The sequence below is a fragment of the Pectinophora gossypiella genome, chromosome 20 (genome assembly GCF_024362695.1).
Source record: "Pectinophora gossypiella chromosome 20, ilPecGoss1.1, whole genome shotgun sequence".
In the NCBI taxonomy this organism is placed as follows: domain Eukaryota; kingdom Metazoa; phylum Arthropoda; class Insecta; order Lepidoptera; family Gelechiidae; genus Pectinophora; species Pectinophora gossypiella.
The window spans coordinates 13,511,194-13,529,059 of NC_065423.1; the positions used below are offsets into that span (position 1 = coordinate 13,511,194).

Below are 17,866 nucleotides of genomic sequence, written 5' to 3' on the forward strand. Positions count from 1 at the left end.
GCTAATAGACTATGTTACATAAGTATGTATTCTTTGAAGTGGATTTGAAATGGAAACAGGAGAGAACTGGTAAACTTTGACTTTATTGAAGTCCACTCAGTCTGCACACAACATAATACCACAATCGTCATACACACGGCTGTCAGCCTCTACTCCATACACATACAGGAGCACTAGCGTCATGTCATGGGGTATTCTATAACAAGCAGATATGTCTCCTACAGTATATCCATACTGTGAACTGTTTGAATTCCGTTTTTTCGTATAGGTAGTTGCTAAAACAGTTGCCACTAATCCCATATCTGTCAAAATTGTAAACACAATAATGAAGTGTACATTGTGTCTCGTTGCAAATTGGTATCCATAATCTCTATCAGGCATTCTAAATGAATTAGTGATTATTCACAACTATATTTCCAATTGGTGTAGTCAGGGGTACATCCATCGCAAGATGAACTAAGTACCCATATCACCAACTGAGGGAATAATAATCACATAAGAGAACTTGCCCTGTTACATCTTGTAACTTATGGGTCCCTGCTCATTGTAAAATACCCCATTTATTAAGTCAATTGTTGGACAAATTACAAGGGAAAATGAAATATGGTGCACACATCTTGGTAGTCCACTTATGTGCTAGAGCACTAGGTACTTAAAGCTAGAGTGCGGCCCCGTGAGAGGGGCCCTGCTAGCGCCGCGACGGGCCCGAGCCGCCCTGCCAGCCGCCGCGGCCGCCGCGACCGCCCGCCCGCCCGCGCCCCGCCGCTGGACCAACACAAACATAATACAGCTTAGTTACATGGATAAATACCATATTAACCCACATACCCAAAAGTGTAGCATTGCATTAGTAGATAGGTGTAGTGCTAGATTATACTATTCACAAACAATAATAATGTAACTCTCATAACAATGCTAGGAATTACTTATTTTGAATAGATTGTCTAACATGATGTACTTACATACTTTTGTATTGTATGCTCTACTCACAATCAAACTGTTACATTCTATGATCTTTTGATATCAGGCAGGGATAGTTAGTAATCAAACTGTGGGCAGGTTCGAGTTCTTTAGTATTCTAAAGAAATTATGTTTGTTTGATGTCTGTCAAAACTCGGACAATATAATAAATCTGAGTTAATTACTTGTAATCTAGATTTCTATAGAGGTTATGTTTAAAAACATTGGGGTTATGGTTGTAAACAACATCATAACAAGCACATATCAAGACAATCGACCCAACTTGGTGTGACCAAATCTTACCTTGTGCCCGTAATATTGCACTTTTCCCTCGACCGGCAGTTGGCTTATTGCCTTGTCGTTTGAACATTGGTGCATTCTTCAGCATGTCCGGCAGTATCAGGAATCGGATCTTTGACCCTCTAATGTACACATTCTCCAGCTGCGCGACACGGCCGTCCCGATACGTCACCGTCACCAGCGTCATCTGACAATTCATGTTATCCTCAGCTTCGATCAGCTTCCCGCGGTACACTTCGCCGGTATTCGTTTCGCAGGTCACTACATGACCTTCCGCTTCATGCAGTACTTTAATAGGCACACCTATCGACATTCTGAAAGTTGTAGTTATACACGTACTACAAAAATAATAACTAACGCACTAATTTAACGCGATGATTATGGATGAAAATTAAAAATTTTCACAAAAATGGCAAATAAAGCTAGACGCCGATTGTTTTGTTTTGACAGTGACAGATTCGTTTTTTTACGACATTTGTTTGTTTCCGACATGGTTCTTTTGTTCTTATACCATGCATGGTTTCCGAAGTTTGTTTGGCACCATGTCTATGGATTTTTGTGAACGACAGACTATTATTGTGGACTTTCCTTATCGGTGAATAAAAAAATAACTGGTATAAGCTACAATAATTTACCAGGCATCTGTTGCAGTGTCCGAATTCAGAAAGTCAAATTCAAATTCATGGATACAAGTTTGTGCTTGGACAGACAGACAGAGTGGAGTACTTTCAATTCTCTATTGGTCACACTCACACAAAGACTCACTCAAGCACTCACACCTAACTAGGCTGTATGGCTACATGTTCTTTGGCCTACTTCACCTCAGGGCAAATAAAAAACTAATCTCTATTGGTTGACAACTGAAAACGACAACTGCAGATTGCGAGATTTTTAATTGTTAATTTTGAGACTCGCAGAAGTGTTCAAGTGTGTGTAGTAGTGGCATATAGTGCATTGTGTGACAATGGCGACGATGTTGAAGGTAGAGGCGGAGGCGGAGGCGTGCTGCGTGTGCGGCGGAGGCGGCGAACTGTTGACGCCGGAGGAGCACGACGCAGCCACCGGCGGTATGCAGACGCCGCTACGTACCATGCTGCAGCACCTCAACAACAACAAGGTACCGTAACTTCTTTACTTTGATGCTTCCCATGTCGGTAAATTACCGTGAAATGTTTATGTGGTCCAATCTTCTTCTATCGCTTGTCTCTCTCATCAACCTGGTGTCAGGCTTGTTATTGAGCCGCCAAAGGCCCCTGACATGACTCATGTAACGACTACGTACTTACATCTCATCAGTTACATTACATCAGTAAGTAGTAACTGGGACCAACGGAATAACGTGCCTTCCTAAGCACAGATCATCTTACTTTTGGACAATCAGATGATCAGCCTGTCATGTCTGTGATTTTTGTATTTTCCCCCACTGGAATTTGAACCCGGGGCCTCCGGATTGTGAGCTCAACCACTGGACCATGGAGGCTGTTCCTGTTGGTCCACTTACATCCAATTACTGACCACTCTAGCATTTTTACCTTGGGTTGGATGGTAATAGGTTGGTGAAACAAAGATGTTTTGGACATGGGCACATTGGCAAGTGAATTTTCAGTCCACTTTGCCCAATTCACCATAATATTGTTGTTGGTGTGGGTCAATGAACTATGATCATTGGTTCTGTGAAATATATCCTTATACCATGTCATGTTTTATATTGGGGAATATTAACAAGTTTGGATCCAATGTTTTGTTAGACACGCAATCAAATTGATACAACAGATAACGCAGCATTCAATGTTAACAAGTGCATCATTGTGTGGAAGAATGATGTCATAAATTGTCTGAAAAAGATGTGAGGCGTATGAAGATGATGAATATTGACAGATCACATAGTCTTGGTATTAGGATGCTGCCCTTGTGTTGCTACACTCTGTGGCCTCACCAATCAATCAATACCATAGAGTGAAACTGTTGATACTAGAATGGAACAGTTAATGTTGAATGTTAGTTGTAATCATATAATTTATTGTAAACTTTTTACTGTAAACCATAATAATATGAATTTTATTGATTTTATTCTATAGACTAAAATAAAAAAGTAAAAGTAAGAAAGTTATCTGGCTGAAAGGCTTTGGTTCATCAGAAATGGGAGCAGGTTAAAATCAATACAGGGCAGGTCCACATTACAATTGCATAATATAATAATATGGTGGTTAATATCATATTTGATTCCCATGCAATATATATAATTCCCATAATAAAATGATCCAAGTCAATCATTTTTCACTTGCACATGCTGCATTGCGGTGGCAGGTGGTGCCGGAGGGGCGCGTGTGCGGGCCGTGCGCGGCCCGCGCGGCCGACGCGTACGAGCTGAGCTGCACGCTGGCGGCCCGCAGCGCGCCGCCGCTGGCCGACAAGATCCGCGCGCTGCGGCGCCGCCTGCACGAGCTCACGCAGAAGATCGACGTGTTCATCGTGGTGGGCGGCGGCGCCGGCGCCGGCTACGGCGAGGACGACATCATCATGGTGGAGAAGGAGGCGCTGGCCGCCGCCGCCGCCGCCGACGACGACGAGCTGGAGCACGCGCGCGACGCGCGCGGCGACCCCGTGTTCCAGTGCTCCGTGTGCCCGCTGTCGTTCCGGCGCGCGGCCGAGCTGCGCGCGCACGCCGCCACGCACCCGCCCGACGCCACGCACTCGTGCTGGGTGTGCGGCGCGCAGTTCGCGGCGCGCGACGCGCTGCGGGCGCACGCGGCGCAGCACGCGGCGGCGGGCGCGGGCGGCGCGGACGCGTGCGCGCTGTGCGGCGCGGCGCCCGCGTCGGCGGCGGCGCGGCGCCTGCACGCGGCGGCGTGCGCGGCGCGCTGCCCGGCCTGCGGCGCCGTGGCGGGCTCGCGCGCCGAGCTGGCGGCGCACGCGGCGGCGCGCCACGGCCGCGGCGCCGCGCCGCCGCTCGTGTGCCCCGCCTGCTTCCGCACCTTCGACGCGCCCGACCTGCTGTCGGCGCACGTGCTGCGCCACCGCCAGGCCAAGCAGTTCGTGTGCGGCTACGCCGCCTGCGTGCTGCGCTTCGCGTCCCGCGCCAACCTCATGGCCCACATCCGCAAGTGCCACGCCGCCGAGCCGCCCGAGCCGGAGCCCGAGCGGCCCGCCGAGGTCGCCTGCGACCACTGCGACCGCACGTCGGTTTCCGATTTATCCGAATTACTTTTCTGTTTTTATCTCGTTTTTAGAAACCTTAAAACGATAATGTTCGTTTTGCAGATTCGCCTCCGCGGCCGCTATGAAGCGGCACGCCCACACGCATCAGAAGGCCGCCGCGTTGCAGTACGACGACTCACAGGTGTGGATAGTCACGATGAATTTATTTATTTAATCAAATTTATTCTAAAATGGTTGATTTCTCTTCACTTATTTATATGAATGTTATACTCCGAACACATCACAACATTGTTATTTAAATTATTTTACCACCTTTATTGTATCTATGTGTTCTCGCAAATAAATTGATTTGATTTGACTAATAAGATTTCATGTGTCATCTTCAGAAAGCGGAGATGGAGACAGAGATGGAGTTCATAGTGACCGAGGCCGGCGAGATGGAAGCGGTAGAGGGCGAGGAGGGTGAGGTGGAGTACCTGGAGGTGGAAACGCTGGAGGACGCCGAGCTGGTGCTGCAGCAAGAGGATGACAAGTCCGCAGTGGTCGCGCTGCAGGACTACTAGCCACTCGACACCAATAATGGTTTGGCCGTTATCACACTGAATGGAGATTTTCGATCGAATTGAAAGCGAAACAAGTGCGCAGCAAATTTGCCGAGAAACTGTATATCAACAAACCGTGGATTGCACATCGATTGTGATAAGGCCCTAAGTAGAAAAGACAATTCCTCTGTCGTTTGTACAACATATCCAGGAAGATAAGCTGCTCAACATATTCTGTTTTCTATTTGCTGTGTCCAGCGAAAGTATTATGTCAAATGTTGTAAATGATTTTATTACCGTTAAGAACGGAAGGCGATTGGGGCAACCACCGTTCTACACGCCCTATCTATGGAGTAATGGCGGTTACTCCACCGACAAGAGCGCAGCTCTTAAAGAGAGAGAAGAAAGAGGTGTGCAGTAAAACCAATATAATTTAACAATTATTATCTTTATTCATATAACGATGTATGAAACAACACTAATTATAAAACATTTACAAAATAATACTAGTTTTGTTGACTATATCCAAAAACCTAGAATTTTTATGACTACATTAAATCCCTGTGTAATGAAAGGACTTTAGGTAACAAATTAGAATAAAATATTATAATATATTATCACACACATAAAAGTTGGTAATTGAAAGTAACCAACAACTAGGCACAGAACTTGAATGAATAAAACTATGAAGGAAATATAATCTTTTCAATTGATATGACCTGTGCTCGAGGCACATAAACTGAAATAAATGTACAGGTTATAAATTCTCAAAATGACCTCGTCGGCGGACCCTACGAAAGCATGTGGTCAAGTGGTGGTGTTAGAGCCGCCGCCGGGCCTCGCGCGGCAGATGACGGCCACGCGGCGCTTCTTGACCAGCCGCGCCCCGCGCCACGCGCTGCCCTCGCCGCCCAGCACCGCGTGCGTGAACGAGTAGCGCACCACGCCTCTGCACAAACACGTATACGGGGGTTGCTTGGTTCCGATCAACAAAGTTAAGCATTGATGTATTAGTTACTAAAGTAATATCATTTATTTAAATTAAACGAGGTAAGAACAGTCATTGAATGAGTGACCATTCAGTAGCTTTCATTTCAAAGAAAGTTGGGTGGCTAGAAAACTCTGGTGAATGGTTTGACTACTAGCTCAAACACTTCCACTGAGTCCAGTGCCCAGCCCAGACAGACTATGTACTGACTGCATGAAGTAGAGCCCGCGGCGCGGCAGCAGCGCGTCGAACTGTAGGTGCTTGTGATGCTCGTGCTGGAAGCGCATGATGGCGGCCGACTGCAGGCACAGCCCCGCCAGTGCTGCTCCACAGAACTGAAAGACATCTTATTATTAATATAAATTCACGCGCCTAATTCCTGTTGGGGTGAGCAGAGACACAAGTAATCAGAAAACTATATCTCTGCTAAAATAATAATAAGATTCATCATGTTAGAAGGGACACATCCTTCCAGAGTTTATAACGTGCCCAGGGCCCATGTTTTGTATTCACGGCCAGCAAAGAAGCAAATGTAATTATGTGTACAATAGAGGAAGAGCATAAAATGGGTAGACCAAGTCAGACAGATAGTAAATATAAAAGATGCTGTCTGTATGTTGGCAGTAAGGAAAGATGTAGAAAGCAAAGGTACCCTGACGGCGTCGATGTGCGGCTTGATGTGTCCGGCGGGCGCCAGGTCGAGCACGTGCGCGTGCGCCAGCAGCGGCATGTCGCGCGGGAACACGCCGCGCACGCGCGCCCACACCGCCTCGTTGTGGGGCTGCCACGACGAGCGCTCCGTCTCGCGGAACCCGTGGATGGCCTGCAATTGACGTGAACACAATGTATGGCCACATGGTGGCAAGGTTTTGTCAGGAGGAACCACCCTCTACCGAGCCAGGCACGGCCATAGCCTATTACCTTCAAATGAGCACCACCCAAGGGTTAAGTGTAAAGGGTCTTGAGAGTAAACCTGTCAACATGCACTGAGCAAGTCCAAAGTATTCTCTTGGTTGGGAGGGTTCAAGAGTACAAGCACTGTTAAAGAAACCAAATGAACGATGATTGTGCAGATAAAATAAAAGACACTGACATTGTCCCAGTGATCATACTCGTATCGCATGCGTTTGAGTGTGGGCTCGAGCTCGGCCATGAGTGCGGCCTCCTCTTCCTCAGTGACGAAGTCGCGCGTGACGTGCAGGTCGCGCAGTACGGCCGCGCGTAACGCCGCGTGCTCCGGCGCATCGCCCCAGGACGGAGATATCTCCACCAGGCTCGTCTCCTCTGTGTCAACATTTAAAATAATACACATGGTTCAATGCGCAAATTATTATTTACTTATATATAATGAAAACACTTGCCTTTAATTTTATCATCTTCAATTTTTGGCAGAGCAGTATCACTACGTAATCTTCTCGGTACTCCATATAATATTGATTTAAACTTGCAATTCTTAAGAAAACTAAAAGTTAAAAGGCGCATGTTGTACGAGCTATAAATGGTATTATTTATAATATTAATAAGCGACACAAATGTATTAGGTGTAATAAAATAACCTTGTTGTTCTTTTTAGATACAAACAAAAAGCAAAAACTCAAAAAGTAATTTGACTTGACAATCAGCTGTTTGATGATTTTGACGTTTACGCTGTTGGGTGGGTGCGCGCCGCTCTGCCTGCCGATAGCGCTGCTGCCCGATGCAAGCCTGTCGTTTTCTTTTTTTTTTCTATTTCCAAGACGATATAATAACGTATTATTATGGATAAATACGTTAGTATATCGTCGATGAAATATTTGAGTTTCGCAAGTTTATTCGTTCAGACGTGGTTCTCCATTTGGCTGCATATTTCTTTCATCTTTTGTCTAACCGATCGTTTCTTTTTTCTTAATTTTTTTGTTTGACATTTCTGTTCTGTTAAGGTTAGGCTTTTTGGTGGGAAACGGGAACGGGACAGTTGCTTTCTTCGTTGAATGATCTAAATAATGAATACGAAGTGGTGTTTTGTGGTTAATGATCGCATTAAGTTAGTCGGAAGACATTCGCGAGTGTTATTATATTGGAGTATTCAATGAACAAAGTGTATCTCCCTATTTTCGCTTCGTGCCAGGAAGCCGCTTCATTACTCAAAAGTTTATGCGGACTTTTGAGTTAATTCGTTTGGGGTTCGGAGTAGGAGTCTACTCCGAGGGTGGGGGCTTAGGTTTCATCATCATCACCTTTCATCATTTCATTAATCATCAAGAAAAAAAATACGTCAGACATGGCTGTATGGGCATAGTTCCCTTTGCCTTACCCTTCGGGGAAAACCAAAACAAAAAAAAAAAAAATCTGTTAAGGTTATGTTTGTGTTTTTAGGATAACTAAATATTTAAAAGTTTTGTTTGGCAAACTCATAAACCGTTCATTTCAACATGATATTTAAAAAATATGGATGAGTAGATACATCGCCTAGTGACGTCGATATGAAGGAGATTATCTTCGGTCGACTTATCCGAAGTCTTGCTAAACTTCGGGCAGCGAACGAAGGTGAAGCATTAATGTGGGGCAGGTGAGGCGGCGCGGCATGGAGCGGCTGCCGAACGAGGTGCTGCTGCTGGTGTTTCAGTGGCTGCGCGTGCGGGACCGGCTGGTGGCGGCGCGCGTGTGTCGGCGCTGGGCCGCGCTGGCGCTGCGGGCCGCGCTGCACGTGCAGCGCCGCCAGCAGCAGTGGGCCGCCAGCGCCGCGCACACGGCCGTGCTGCTGACCGCGCGCGGCGCCGAGCTGCGTGTCGTGCTGCAGCGGGCGCCGCTGCTGCGCGAGCTCACAGTGCACGCGCGCTTGCCGCTCACGGCCGCCGACCGCGCCGCGCTGCTGCGCCTGCCGCACCTCGACCACCTCGACGTGTTCCACCGCGAGCGCGTGATCGGCGCCAGCTCAGTGGCCGTGGCGCTGCGGTTGTCCTCGCTTGTGATCAACGACACAGTAGCGCCGGGCGTGCTGCGCGCGCTGGGCGCTGGGCGCCTGCGGGCGCTGCACATGTACGGCCGCGCCGCGTACTTCCCGCGCCGCGACCTGCCGCCGTTGTTACGCGCGCGTCGCCTTCAGCTGCGCGAGCTTACGCTGCGCTGCGCCGAGCTGCCCGACGCGGCCTACGCGGCCCTCGGCGCCTGCACCGGGCTCGAGGCGCTGCGCTTGTACTCGTGTTGGCTGCTGACCAGTGCGGGCGCCGCGCACGTGGTGCGGCCACCGGCGCTGCGCGTGCTGCACCTGACGGGCGCGCGCATGCTGCGGCCCACGCCGCTGCAGGAGTTCCTGCGCTCGCTGCCGCCGCGGCTCGAGGAGTTGGTGTTGAGCGCGGGGTGGTTCGGCGACGAGCACGTGCCGGCGCTGGCGGCGAGCGCTTCCGAGCTGCGGGTGCTGGAGCTGTGGCGTTGCCCACTGTCGGCGGCGGGGGTCTGCGCGGCGGCGGCGGCGCTGCCGCGGCTGTGGGAGCTGGACGTGGACACGGAGCTGGGCGCGGAGGAGCTGCGGCGGCTGGCGGCGCACGGCGCGCTGGCGCGGCTGCGCTGCCGGGCGGCGGCGGGGGGCGGCGCGGCGGTGGGGGCGGGGGCCGCCCCGTGGGCGCTGGCGCCGGCCGCGGCGCGCTACGGGCGCGGCGCGCTGCGCGGCGGCGGCGAGGGCTGGCGCTCGGAGCTGTTCTACCACTGGTCCAGCTCGCTGCGGCCGCTGCCGGAGCGAGCGCCGCCGCCGTCGTTCGACGACGACGATGAAGACGACTACAGCCTGCTCGATGTCGCGCCGCCCCGGTACTAGTCCGTATACTTATACTTACTTACTCACTTACTGGTGTATGTAGTAAGTTAGCCCGTTGATGACAAATGTAAATAAATTATCTGTGATACCTATTATCTCTGCATTTTCCTGCTGTTATAAATATTGATTCCATATAGTGGAGAGCCCTAGCAAAATTAGGTTGTTGAAATTTTTTTTTTGTTATGCTGCCATCTTTCGTGAATCGAATGAAGAACGTGTAAGTTGTTGATCGATACTAACTTAGTTTCTAAGTGGTGCATGAGATGGCGCTGCATGGCAGTTGTACGTATATTGATTTATGCAGTAAAAATGTGTGTTATTTCTCTATGGTGTTATACCGGGTGTTAGTGACATCGTAACGAATACTGAGAGGGATGATTCAGACCATGATTCTGAGTTAATATCTAGTGGAATTTTCCGTCGCAAAATTCATGAAATTTTGAGTTTTGTTTTTAATTATTTTCAATTCCATATTGTGTTTTTAGCTGCATAGAACCCAAATTTCAATAAAAAAAACAATAATGACAAATTATCGAAAATTTTCGATGTAATGGAGACAACAGCTGCTCGAACGGGTCAACGGCCACACGCACCGAGCCGCGCGCCCCGCTCCGCACGCCCCGCTCCGCGCGCCCCGCGCCGCACGCCGGCGGCGGCGCGGCGGCGGCGCGGCCTACAAAGTAGGCACTACGAACCGATCCTATTTCTTTCTCTGTCTATCGTAAATTTATAAATTTATTTTATTCTTATTCTTAAATGGACGGATAATCAACAGGCATAAAATTTATGGAATACACGTCAATTTTAAGCAGAAATCTAAAACAACCGACAGAATTAAGTTGACAGCACACGTCAAACGGTTTGCATACCAGCGAGATACCTTTTTGATTCGACCGGGTTATTCATTCATTTACTCATAGGAATCGGGGCCATTATCTACCTAAAACAGTTGAAACAGTAAATAATTGTATTCTTTGTTGTCATTAGAATAACTAACAACCAACTAACACAACCACCACAGATTAGGTAATTAGTTACCTACTATGTCAACCATCCACCAACTTAGTATGTAAGTACCTACGCAAAACCTCGCTACACAAAAATCGAGCGAGATCGCGTCTAGAATTGGGCGGACACTCCGCCAGAGTGTTGCCTATCGATATTCTATCGATACCTAGTTAAAAAAAACCAATAGTAGGTACCTATCGATAGATCTTTTAGATCAATACCCATTATTATTACAAAGCAAGACCTATCGGTACTATCGCTAGTATCGATCTAAATGTACTATCACTACTTTCGATAGTTTAGACAATTTTCAAGTTCAACAATTGATAATCTACCTATCGACAGTTCGGCAACTCCGCCGCGTAGGCAATGTCGGCATGTTCAAAGAAAAAAATTGTCCGAGAGGAGTGATCTTATTTTTCTTGTTACATGTTGGTACCGAGGTACTAAGTACTAAGTTATTCGTGGTTTTAAATCTCATTGTTAAATCATCAGTAAAGAACTAATTAAACCTATCCTGTTCTGTGTACAATATTCATGTAACGGCTACGTGCTTACATAAGTACCTAGTAGACGGGAGCAACGACTTAACGTACCTTCCGAAGCACGGATCATTTTACTTTCGGACAATCAGGTGATCAGCCTGTAACGTCCCAACCAAAGGCCTTATAAACAGATTTTTGTGATATGTCCCCACCGGAATACGAACCCGGACCCTCCGCATCCCATCGCTCAACCACTGGACCACATAGGCCAAGAAGGTTCTAAGACATAATTAAAGGATCCTGGGACGCAAGACCTCCGAGTTAGGGCTTGTTTGATCTGTCTTGATGGATACTCGGACGTGAATAGCCTCACGGATCAAGGGCAACGCGCGCCAATAAAGTAGGCATTACGAACAGATACTAGGTATTTCTTTGAGTTGATAGGTATCAAGTGAAGTTTCCTGTCGCCAAATTCATAAAAAAATTAGATTTTTTCAGTCCCATATTGTGTTTTAAGCTGCATAGAACGCACATTTAAAATAAACAAATAAAAATTACTAATTATTAAATTTTATCAATGTCATCAATAATAATAATAACGTATCTACAACTTCAGCTATGCGCAGGTGAATAGCCGGCGCACGGGTCAAGGGCAACGCTCGCCAATAAAGTAGGGATACGAACAGATACTATTTCTTTCTCTGTCACTTGCACCATAAACATACTTCTCTCTCTCTCTCTAGTCGTCGGCTCGACTCGGCCGCGGCCGGTGCGTCGTCGGCGCCCTTAGTCGGCGCCTTTGATGCTTTGCGCTAACGCCGCCGCGCGCTTCCGCTCAGTCGAATACTAAGCTTGACCCGAATCGCGTGATGTTTTTCGAGGATATTTTTTTCGTGTTTGTGAGTGTTTGTTTCATTCTGTAAATGAGTAGTGTCGACTATGATGATAGATCATAGACCATTTACTGCGCAAAAGTATGGAAGATTGTTGATGTTTATTAAAGAGCAAGGTGTTGTGTTTGTGAGTGCGTGTGATACCTACCTACCGCGGAGGAAACGCGATGTTGCATACCTACGTGACGTGACATGTTCTAGGGTACCTACCTAGGTACTTCATCCGAAGGAATAACAATTAAGGTAAGGCAAGAGTAGGGTTTTTATTGTTAATAAGTTAGGAACGTTTTAATAACTGGTAGGTAGGTACCGTGCGTGAAAAATCGTGGCAGTAGGTGTTCTACTTCAACAAACAACATTTTTAAACGTTGAACCACTAAGCATCTAAATACAAGAGAATGAAAACTCCTACCTAGATATCAACATCGTATCACGCACGCACGCGTAACGTAGCCGCGCGTAAGTTTAGCGTCTGTGTGGCGCGTTGTTCGACTTACATTGCGGCACAGTAAAAATTGAAAATCTTAATTAAACATTTGCGACAAGAAAAACACCCACCATCATTTTTAGTACAATAAAATAGGCGTTCCATTTTTTTTTTCGTTACGATGTCACTAACACCCTGTATACATTAGTAGAGTACATATAGGTAGGTATGAAATAAAAATATAGGTTCATCGCACAAAAATCCACTTCTTACTTCCTACTAGTAATCAAATAATGCAAAAATATAATTATGACTGTGACTATCTTCCTTAACCGCTGGGCCGATTTACGTGTAGAGCACGCGCCACGAAGAAATGTCGCAAATTTAGAAAGAAACATGATTTCAATGGAACTAAATAATACTCGTATGTCAATAGTTCTATGCATTTACTGTGACGACCGACTCGCTAACCAAACGTACAAAAAAATCTGAAATCCCGACAACAAAGTACGTAGGTACTAACCTATAATTGAATGGAATGTAGTAATCCCATTATTGTACAAAATTGTCATTTCATTAATTATCTTTCGCGTTACGGTTTCAAAGGTAGGGTCACGTATCGGCGCGAAGATTCGTACCTACGAAGCGAAATTATCCATTTATTTATTTATTAAAACAACATCAAAATAATGATGGAGCATGATGGCTGACACGGTTAGCGTCGCGGTGATTGAGCTGTAATCGGTGGGTGTTGTCACCTGCGGCTGTCGTGACGGCGTGGTGTGGTGGTCCCTCCTGCGCGACCCACTGCGCCACTCTAGCGTGACGTGCGTGGAGACACCAGCTGCTTCGTTCTTGACATTACAACGGGGCGCGCACTGAAGATTTTGAACAAACAAAGGTGTCATTACAAAAAATAACAAAATACCTGCTTTCTATAGACTCCTAGAGCTACTGATTCCATAATGGATACTCGAGATAAGACAATCTTCTCTGGTAAGTCGTAGGATGACCGCTGCTGATGAAGTGCTGGCCTAGGAGACGCTGTCGACATTTAAACCGCTTCTGATCATACGTAAACTCACATCTGAACCACAAGCAATCAAACATAACATAATCTCACGACTATATCGATTGGGGTAGTCGGAGGTATATCCATCGCACGAGTATACCCACACCAATCAAAAGACGATACTTACGTGCAGTTCGAAGATGGTGAATATTTTTTCATTCGTTGCCTGTCCGCATAGGAGTGAAGTGTGATATTTCCACATCGCAGCCGGCTACACCCAGGTGTTGCAATTGAACTTGATCTTCACGTACCGGAACCGCGGCGGCGGATACAAACTTGAACAACTCTTGCGCACATTATTGCGCTCAATGGAATTTATGATCCGCGTAATTATTGCGAGGGAGTTACGGCAGTGTATAAATACAGTATACAGTCGGTGAATTGTGACTCATTAATTACCTATAAGTATATCATAAGTACATAACTTGGTCACCAAGTCCCAAACCATAAATAGGTAGATAACGGTCTCCGTGGTCCAGTGGTTGAGCGTTGGGCTCTCGAACCGGAGGTCCCGGGTTCGAATCCCGGTGGGGACATATCACAAAAATCACATCACTTTGTGATCCTTAGTTTGGTTAGGACATACCTGATTGTCCATACCTGCTTGTTCCGTGCTTCGGAAGGCATGTTAAGCCGTTGGTCCCGGTTACTACTTACTGTTGTAAGTAAGTAGTCGTTACATGAGCCTTGTCAGAGGCCTTTGGCGGCTCAGTGATAACCCTGACACCAGGGTTAATGAGGTTGGTAATTCACCTCACAACCCACACGATAGAAGAAGAATAAATAACTCACATCATAGATTTATGAAGTGTTCGAAAACTTCTTTAAAAAAGTGGTGAAATAAGTCCCTCTACTGTCTGGCGAGAAGTCAACACGGAGCATTAAGTACCTTATAGATAAATATTTATTGTTCAACAACAAATACACAATATACACACGAACGGCCATAAGCAAACTAAATTACCCTTAAGTAGGTACTTCACACACCAGCCATCACCAGCTGAGATATTTATTGCCAATAAAGTGGGTATTGCTGGTTTGCCGCTGCTGTGATATTGCCTTATTCGTCTATTGCAGTACGGTCGATGGGGCCGCGTGCCATACTCTGTTGCATTAAATATTTGCTTCTAATTTGCAGTAATGAGTTGCCATTGCTTAAAATGAGAAATATTCTGTGAAGCGTGTCGTGAAACAAACGACGGCCGCGGCCTCGTGCGCTCGTGACTTCCTGCGCACCCCGGAGGCTGCGCGCCGCGGTCACGCGTACATCACACGGTTGCCTCCACATACGTGCATACTTGAACTCACGCCCGTAATCTCTACTGGGATGGGCAGAGTATTCAGAAGACAAACTGTCAAGTTGGAGGACATAATCTAGACACGCGGTAGCGTGTCCAGCCAAGTTAAAGAAACAGAACTGGCGGGCCGCACCGTGTGTAATATTACACGAACCATTTGGAGCCACTTTTGACCCCCTCATAAATCAAAAACTATTTTACATAAACGTATCAAATTTGGCATAAATATTGAGACTAACGAGATAAATATGTGTTCTAAATTTCATAAGCTTATCTCAAACGGTTATTTAGATATTAAGGTCCAAAAATCCTCATTTTTATCATTGACTGACCTATAGATCAAAACTCTAACCCAGTTCCAGATGACCTAGAGAGTTAAAATTTGGTATGCAGATAGGTAATTAGATGAATACAAAGGAAAAAATACAAAACTGGCAATTTTTAAATAATTAGATTCTATTATGAACGCTTAATATAAATACCTAATGAAGAATGTTACTAAGTATGCCAAATCGCTTAAAATGATGTGTCAGTAAAGCCTGTATGTATACAAATACACTAGTTTTTGTTGTAGTCAAAAATACTTAGTAGTTTTGATTTTATTGGCACTCAAAGTTTCGAAAAATATCGAGTCCCGCTAACAGTCACGTGACCGCTTGTGACGTCACCACGCGACGCGGGGGCCGCGGCCCGCATAGTAGGTATTAAGTCGCCAGCAGTTATAGTAGTAGTTTGCGCAGTATTTAGTTGTTTTAGTACAAATAATAGTAAATATTATTCAATTCGATTAAGTAATACAATGGATGGAGGATTCGAAAAAGGGCAATCGGGTAATCTACCTAAATTACCTAGATGAATGAATAGTTGAGCATTATTTGTCAACAAATAGAGATTTCGTTGCCGCCGAAACGCGAGGAATAAAAATGCAATGGTGAGTGAACTTTCCGTGGTTCCACTACTTATGCTTAAAAGTTTATCTATTCTAAATTGTTTTATCAAAACAAAATAGGTGTCACAGACAAGCGCCATCTAGCGTAAACCTATTGTAACAATTTAGTTTGGCTAGCTGGCTGCGTCCATATTTTATGATAGGAAATTGTAAAGTAGTAACCAAAAGACCAACAGATGGCGCTGTTAACCAACGCCAAATAAATAGAGAAATATAATAAATAAAATAGAGTAACGACGAAGGACGCATTTTATTTTCCCGCTCCCTAATAATTATGATATTGAACAAAGTCATACCAAACATACCAAATCTATAATCTATTTCTTCAATAGGTAGGTACCCAACTTATGTCATAATGGAAGAATGTAACTCAAATAGTAGAAACTACCATTATTTTTTTACGTTATAGGCAACAAATATGTACCTATTATAGTTTGTAGCTATTGGTATGTATGAATATATGTGTAGGTAGGTACCGCTCTTCTTAGTAAATTTAAATGATACATTAGGTACATACATTGATTTATTGCAAGCTAGCTTCCGCCAGCAGGCCAGCAGTTTCGCCCCCGTTTCCTTCGGGAACTGTACATACCTATTATGTGTTTGTTATTCCAGACTTCATTGAGATCTGTTCAGTATTTTTTCGTGAAAGATAACAAACACACACACTCACAAACTTTCGCATTTATAATATTAGTAGGAAGTAGGATAGGTACTTAGGATGTAGATGTAGTGGGTTGAATGTTACAGATGTACCTTTTTTTACTTACAAAATATATAAGGCCATTTATTTTTATTTGGAACTTATTTCAGATCGGCAAGAGACAGTTATGGCGATGATGCTATTGTTTATGTTCAAGCAAGTAAGTGATGTATGTACGGTTAAATGTAGAGTCACCACACCTTATCATTGCAGTTTAGAATGCAACGAAAAGGATCAAGAAGTTGTAAATGTAGTATTTGGATTTAGTATTGGTTTTAGTATAAGGATTGGATATTTTTAAAGTATTTAAGTAGGTAAAATTTCAATGATACGGGCGCGCGACTGTGAGCGGAATGAGCGAGTCAGACTGAGCGTGTTGACGATGACGTCACACCGTAACCGGCGGCCTGCGTCGTACGATTACAACTTCTTTTACTTATAAATCGGAAACTAATTGACATAGCGACGTTATTCTTTCACTAGTATTTTTTATTTCGGACAGAGAATATGGAGTGCTAATAATCAAAATTACTTAACATTCTTCATTAGTGCCTGTACCTGAATCAGTAAGTAATCAAAACTCATGACAACCGGTCTTTATGTGGTAGGTATGTGGATTAACTTAACATATAATATAACATATTATAATCACGCCTACATGCCCGGGGTAGGCAGAGCACTAAGTGATCATAGAACCACTTGATGCCACATTCGACAAGACTGTGAGGCTAGGTAAGCTAGTTGGAACATGTATTGTGTTTAGCGGTGATAGGTTGTCAGCTTTTGGCCCACCATACAACACAACTCTAATCCATTTTACTGGCTTTTTATTTTTTAACTTAACGTAAATCTTAAACGAGTTTAATACCTACCTACCACCGATTTTTTTTCACTCATTTAGGTAGATACCTACTTAGCCATACTTATCCGTTTTAGTAGGTAAGTATCTAGGTATACCTACTTACTTATTTACAATTAATAGTAGGTACTTATACTCGGTTTACATATTATTAACTGGGATTAATTATTATTTTTATATTTAGCGCACATCAAATCAATAGTGTAAAATCATTACCTACTCATAAATAATGATAAAATAATACCTAAAAAAAGTAATGATATCCAATCAAAAACATAAATGTGAAATGACAGCCAAGTTCAATACAATGATAAATGCCTTGGTTGTTGACTTCAACGACAAAGAAGTGAGATCTAAATGGGTGCCAAGTTCAATGGTCAGTACTGAATTTATTTATAAGTAACAGTATAACATAAAATATCTTCGTATA

The 17,866-nt window shown here is 45.0% G+C and overlaps 4 protein-coding genes and 1 non-coding gene across 5 annotated transcripts; 3 read left to right on the forward strand and 2 right to left on the reverse strand.

Moving 5' to 3' along the window:
* Window positions 1-64: 64 nt before the first annotated feature.
* On the reverse strand, window positions 65-1,726 carry LOC126376180 (small nuclear ribonucleoprotein Sm D3). Its single transcript, XM_050023396.1, has 2 exons — window positions 1,264-1,726; window positions 65-765 (listed from the first exon to the last, which is right to left on the reverse strand). Exons 1-2 carry the CDS (start codon window positions 1,571-1,573, stop codon window positions 689-691), a joined length of 387 nt encoding a protein of 128 aa, XP_049879353.1. The 5' UTR covers window positions 1,574-1,726; the 3' UTR covers window positions 65-688.
* A 348-nt stretch (window positions 1,727-2,074) lies between these two features.
* Window positions 2,075-5,465, forward strand: LOC126376177 (zinc finger protein 865-like). The gene is made up of 4 exons (XM_050023393.1): window positions 2,075-2,377; window positions 3,568-4,439; window positions 4,522-4,600; window positions 4,806-5,465. Exons 1-4 carry the CDS (start codon window positions 2,225-2,227, stop codon window positions 4,980-4,982), a joined length of 1,281 nt encoding a protein of 426 aa, XP_049879350.1. The 5' UTR covers window positions 2,075-2,224; the 3' UTR covers window positions 4,983-5,465.
* A 43-nt stretch (window positions 5,466-5,508) lies between these two features.
* On the reverse strand, window positions 5,509-7,627 carry LOC126376178 (alpha-ketoglutarate-dependent dioxygenase alkB homolog 7, mitochondrial). Its single transcript, XM_050023394.1, has 5 exons — window positions 7,311-7,627; window positions 7,043-7,233; window positions 6,602-6,772; window positions 6,160-6,284; window positions 5,509-5,910 (listed from the first exon to the last, which is right to left on the reverse strand). Exons 1-5 carry the CDS (start codon window positions 7,429-7,431, stop codon window positions 5,769-5,771), a joined length of 750 nt encoding a protein of 249 aa, XP_049879351.1. The 5' UTR covers window positions 7,432-7,627; the 3' UTR covers window positions 5,509-5,768.
* Window positions 7,628-8,512: 885 nt separating this feature from the next.
* LOC126376415 (uncharacterized) lies at window positions 8,513-9,742 on the forward strand. Its single transcript, XM_050023742.1, has one exon. The coding sequence runs from the start codon at window positions 8,513-8,515 to the stop codon at window positions 9,740-9,742; it is 1,230 nt and encodes a 409-aa protein (XP_049879699.1).
* Window positions 9,743-14,091: 4,349 nt separating this feature from the next.
* On the forward strand, window positions 14,092-14,163 carry Trnae-cuc (transfer RNA glutamic acid (anticodon CUC)). The gene has a single exon. It is a non-coding gene; the product is annotated as a tRNA-Glu (tRNA).
* The last annotated feature ends 3,703 nt before the right edge of the window (window positions 14,164-17,866 follow it).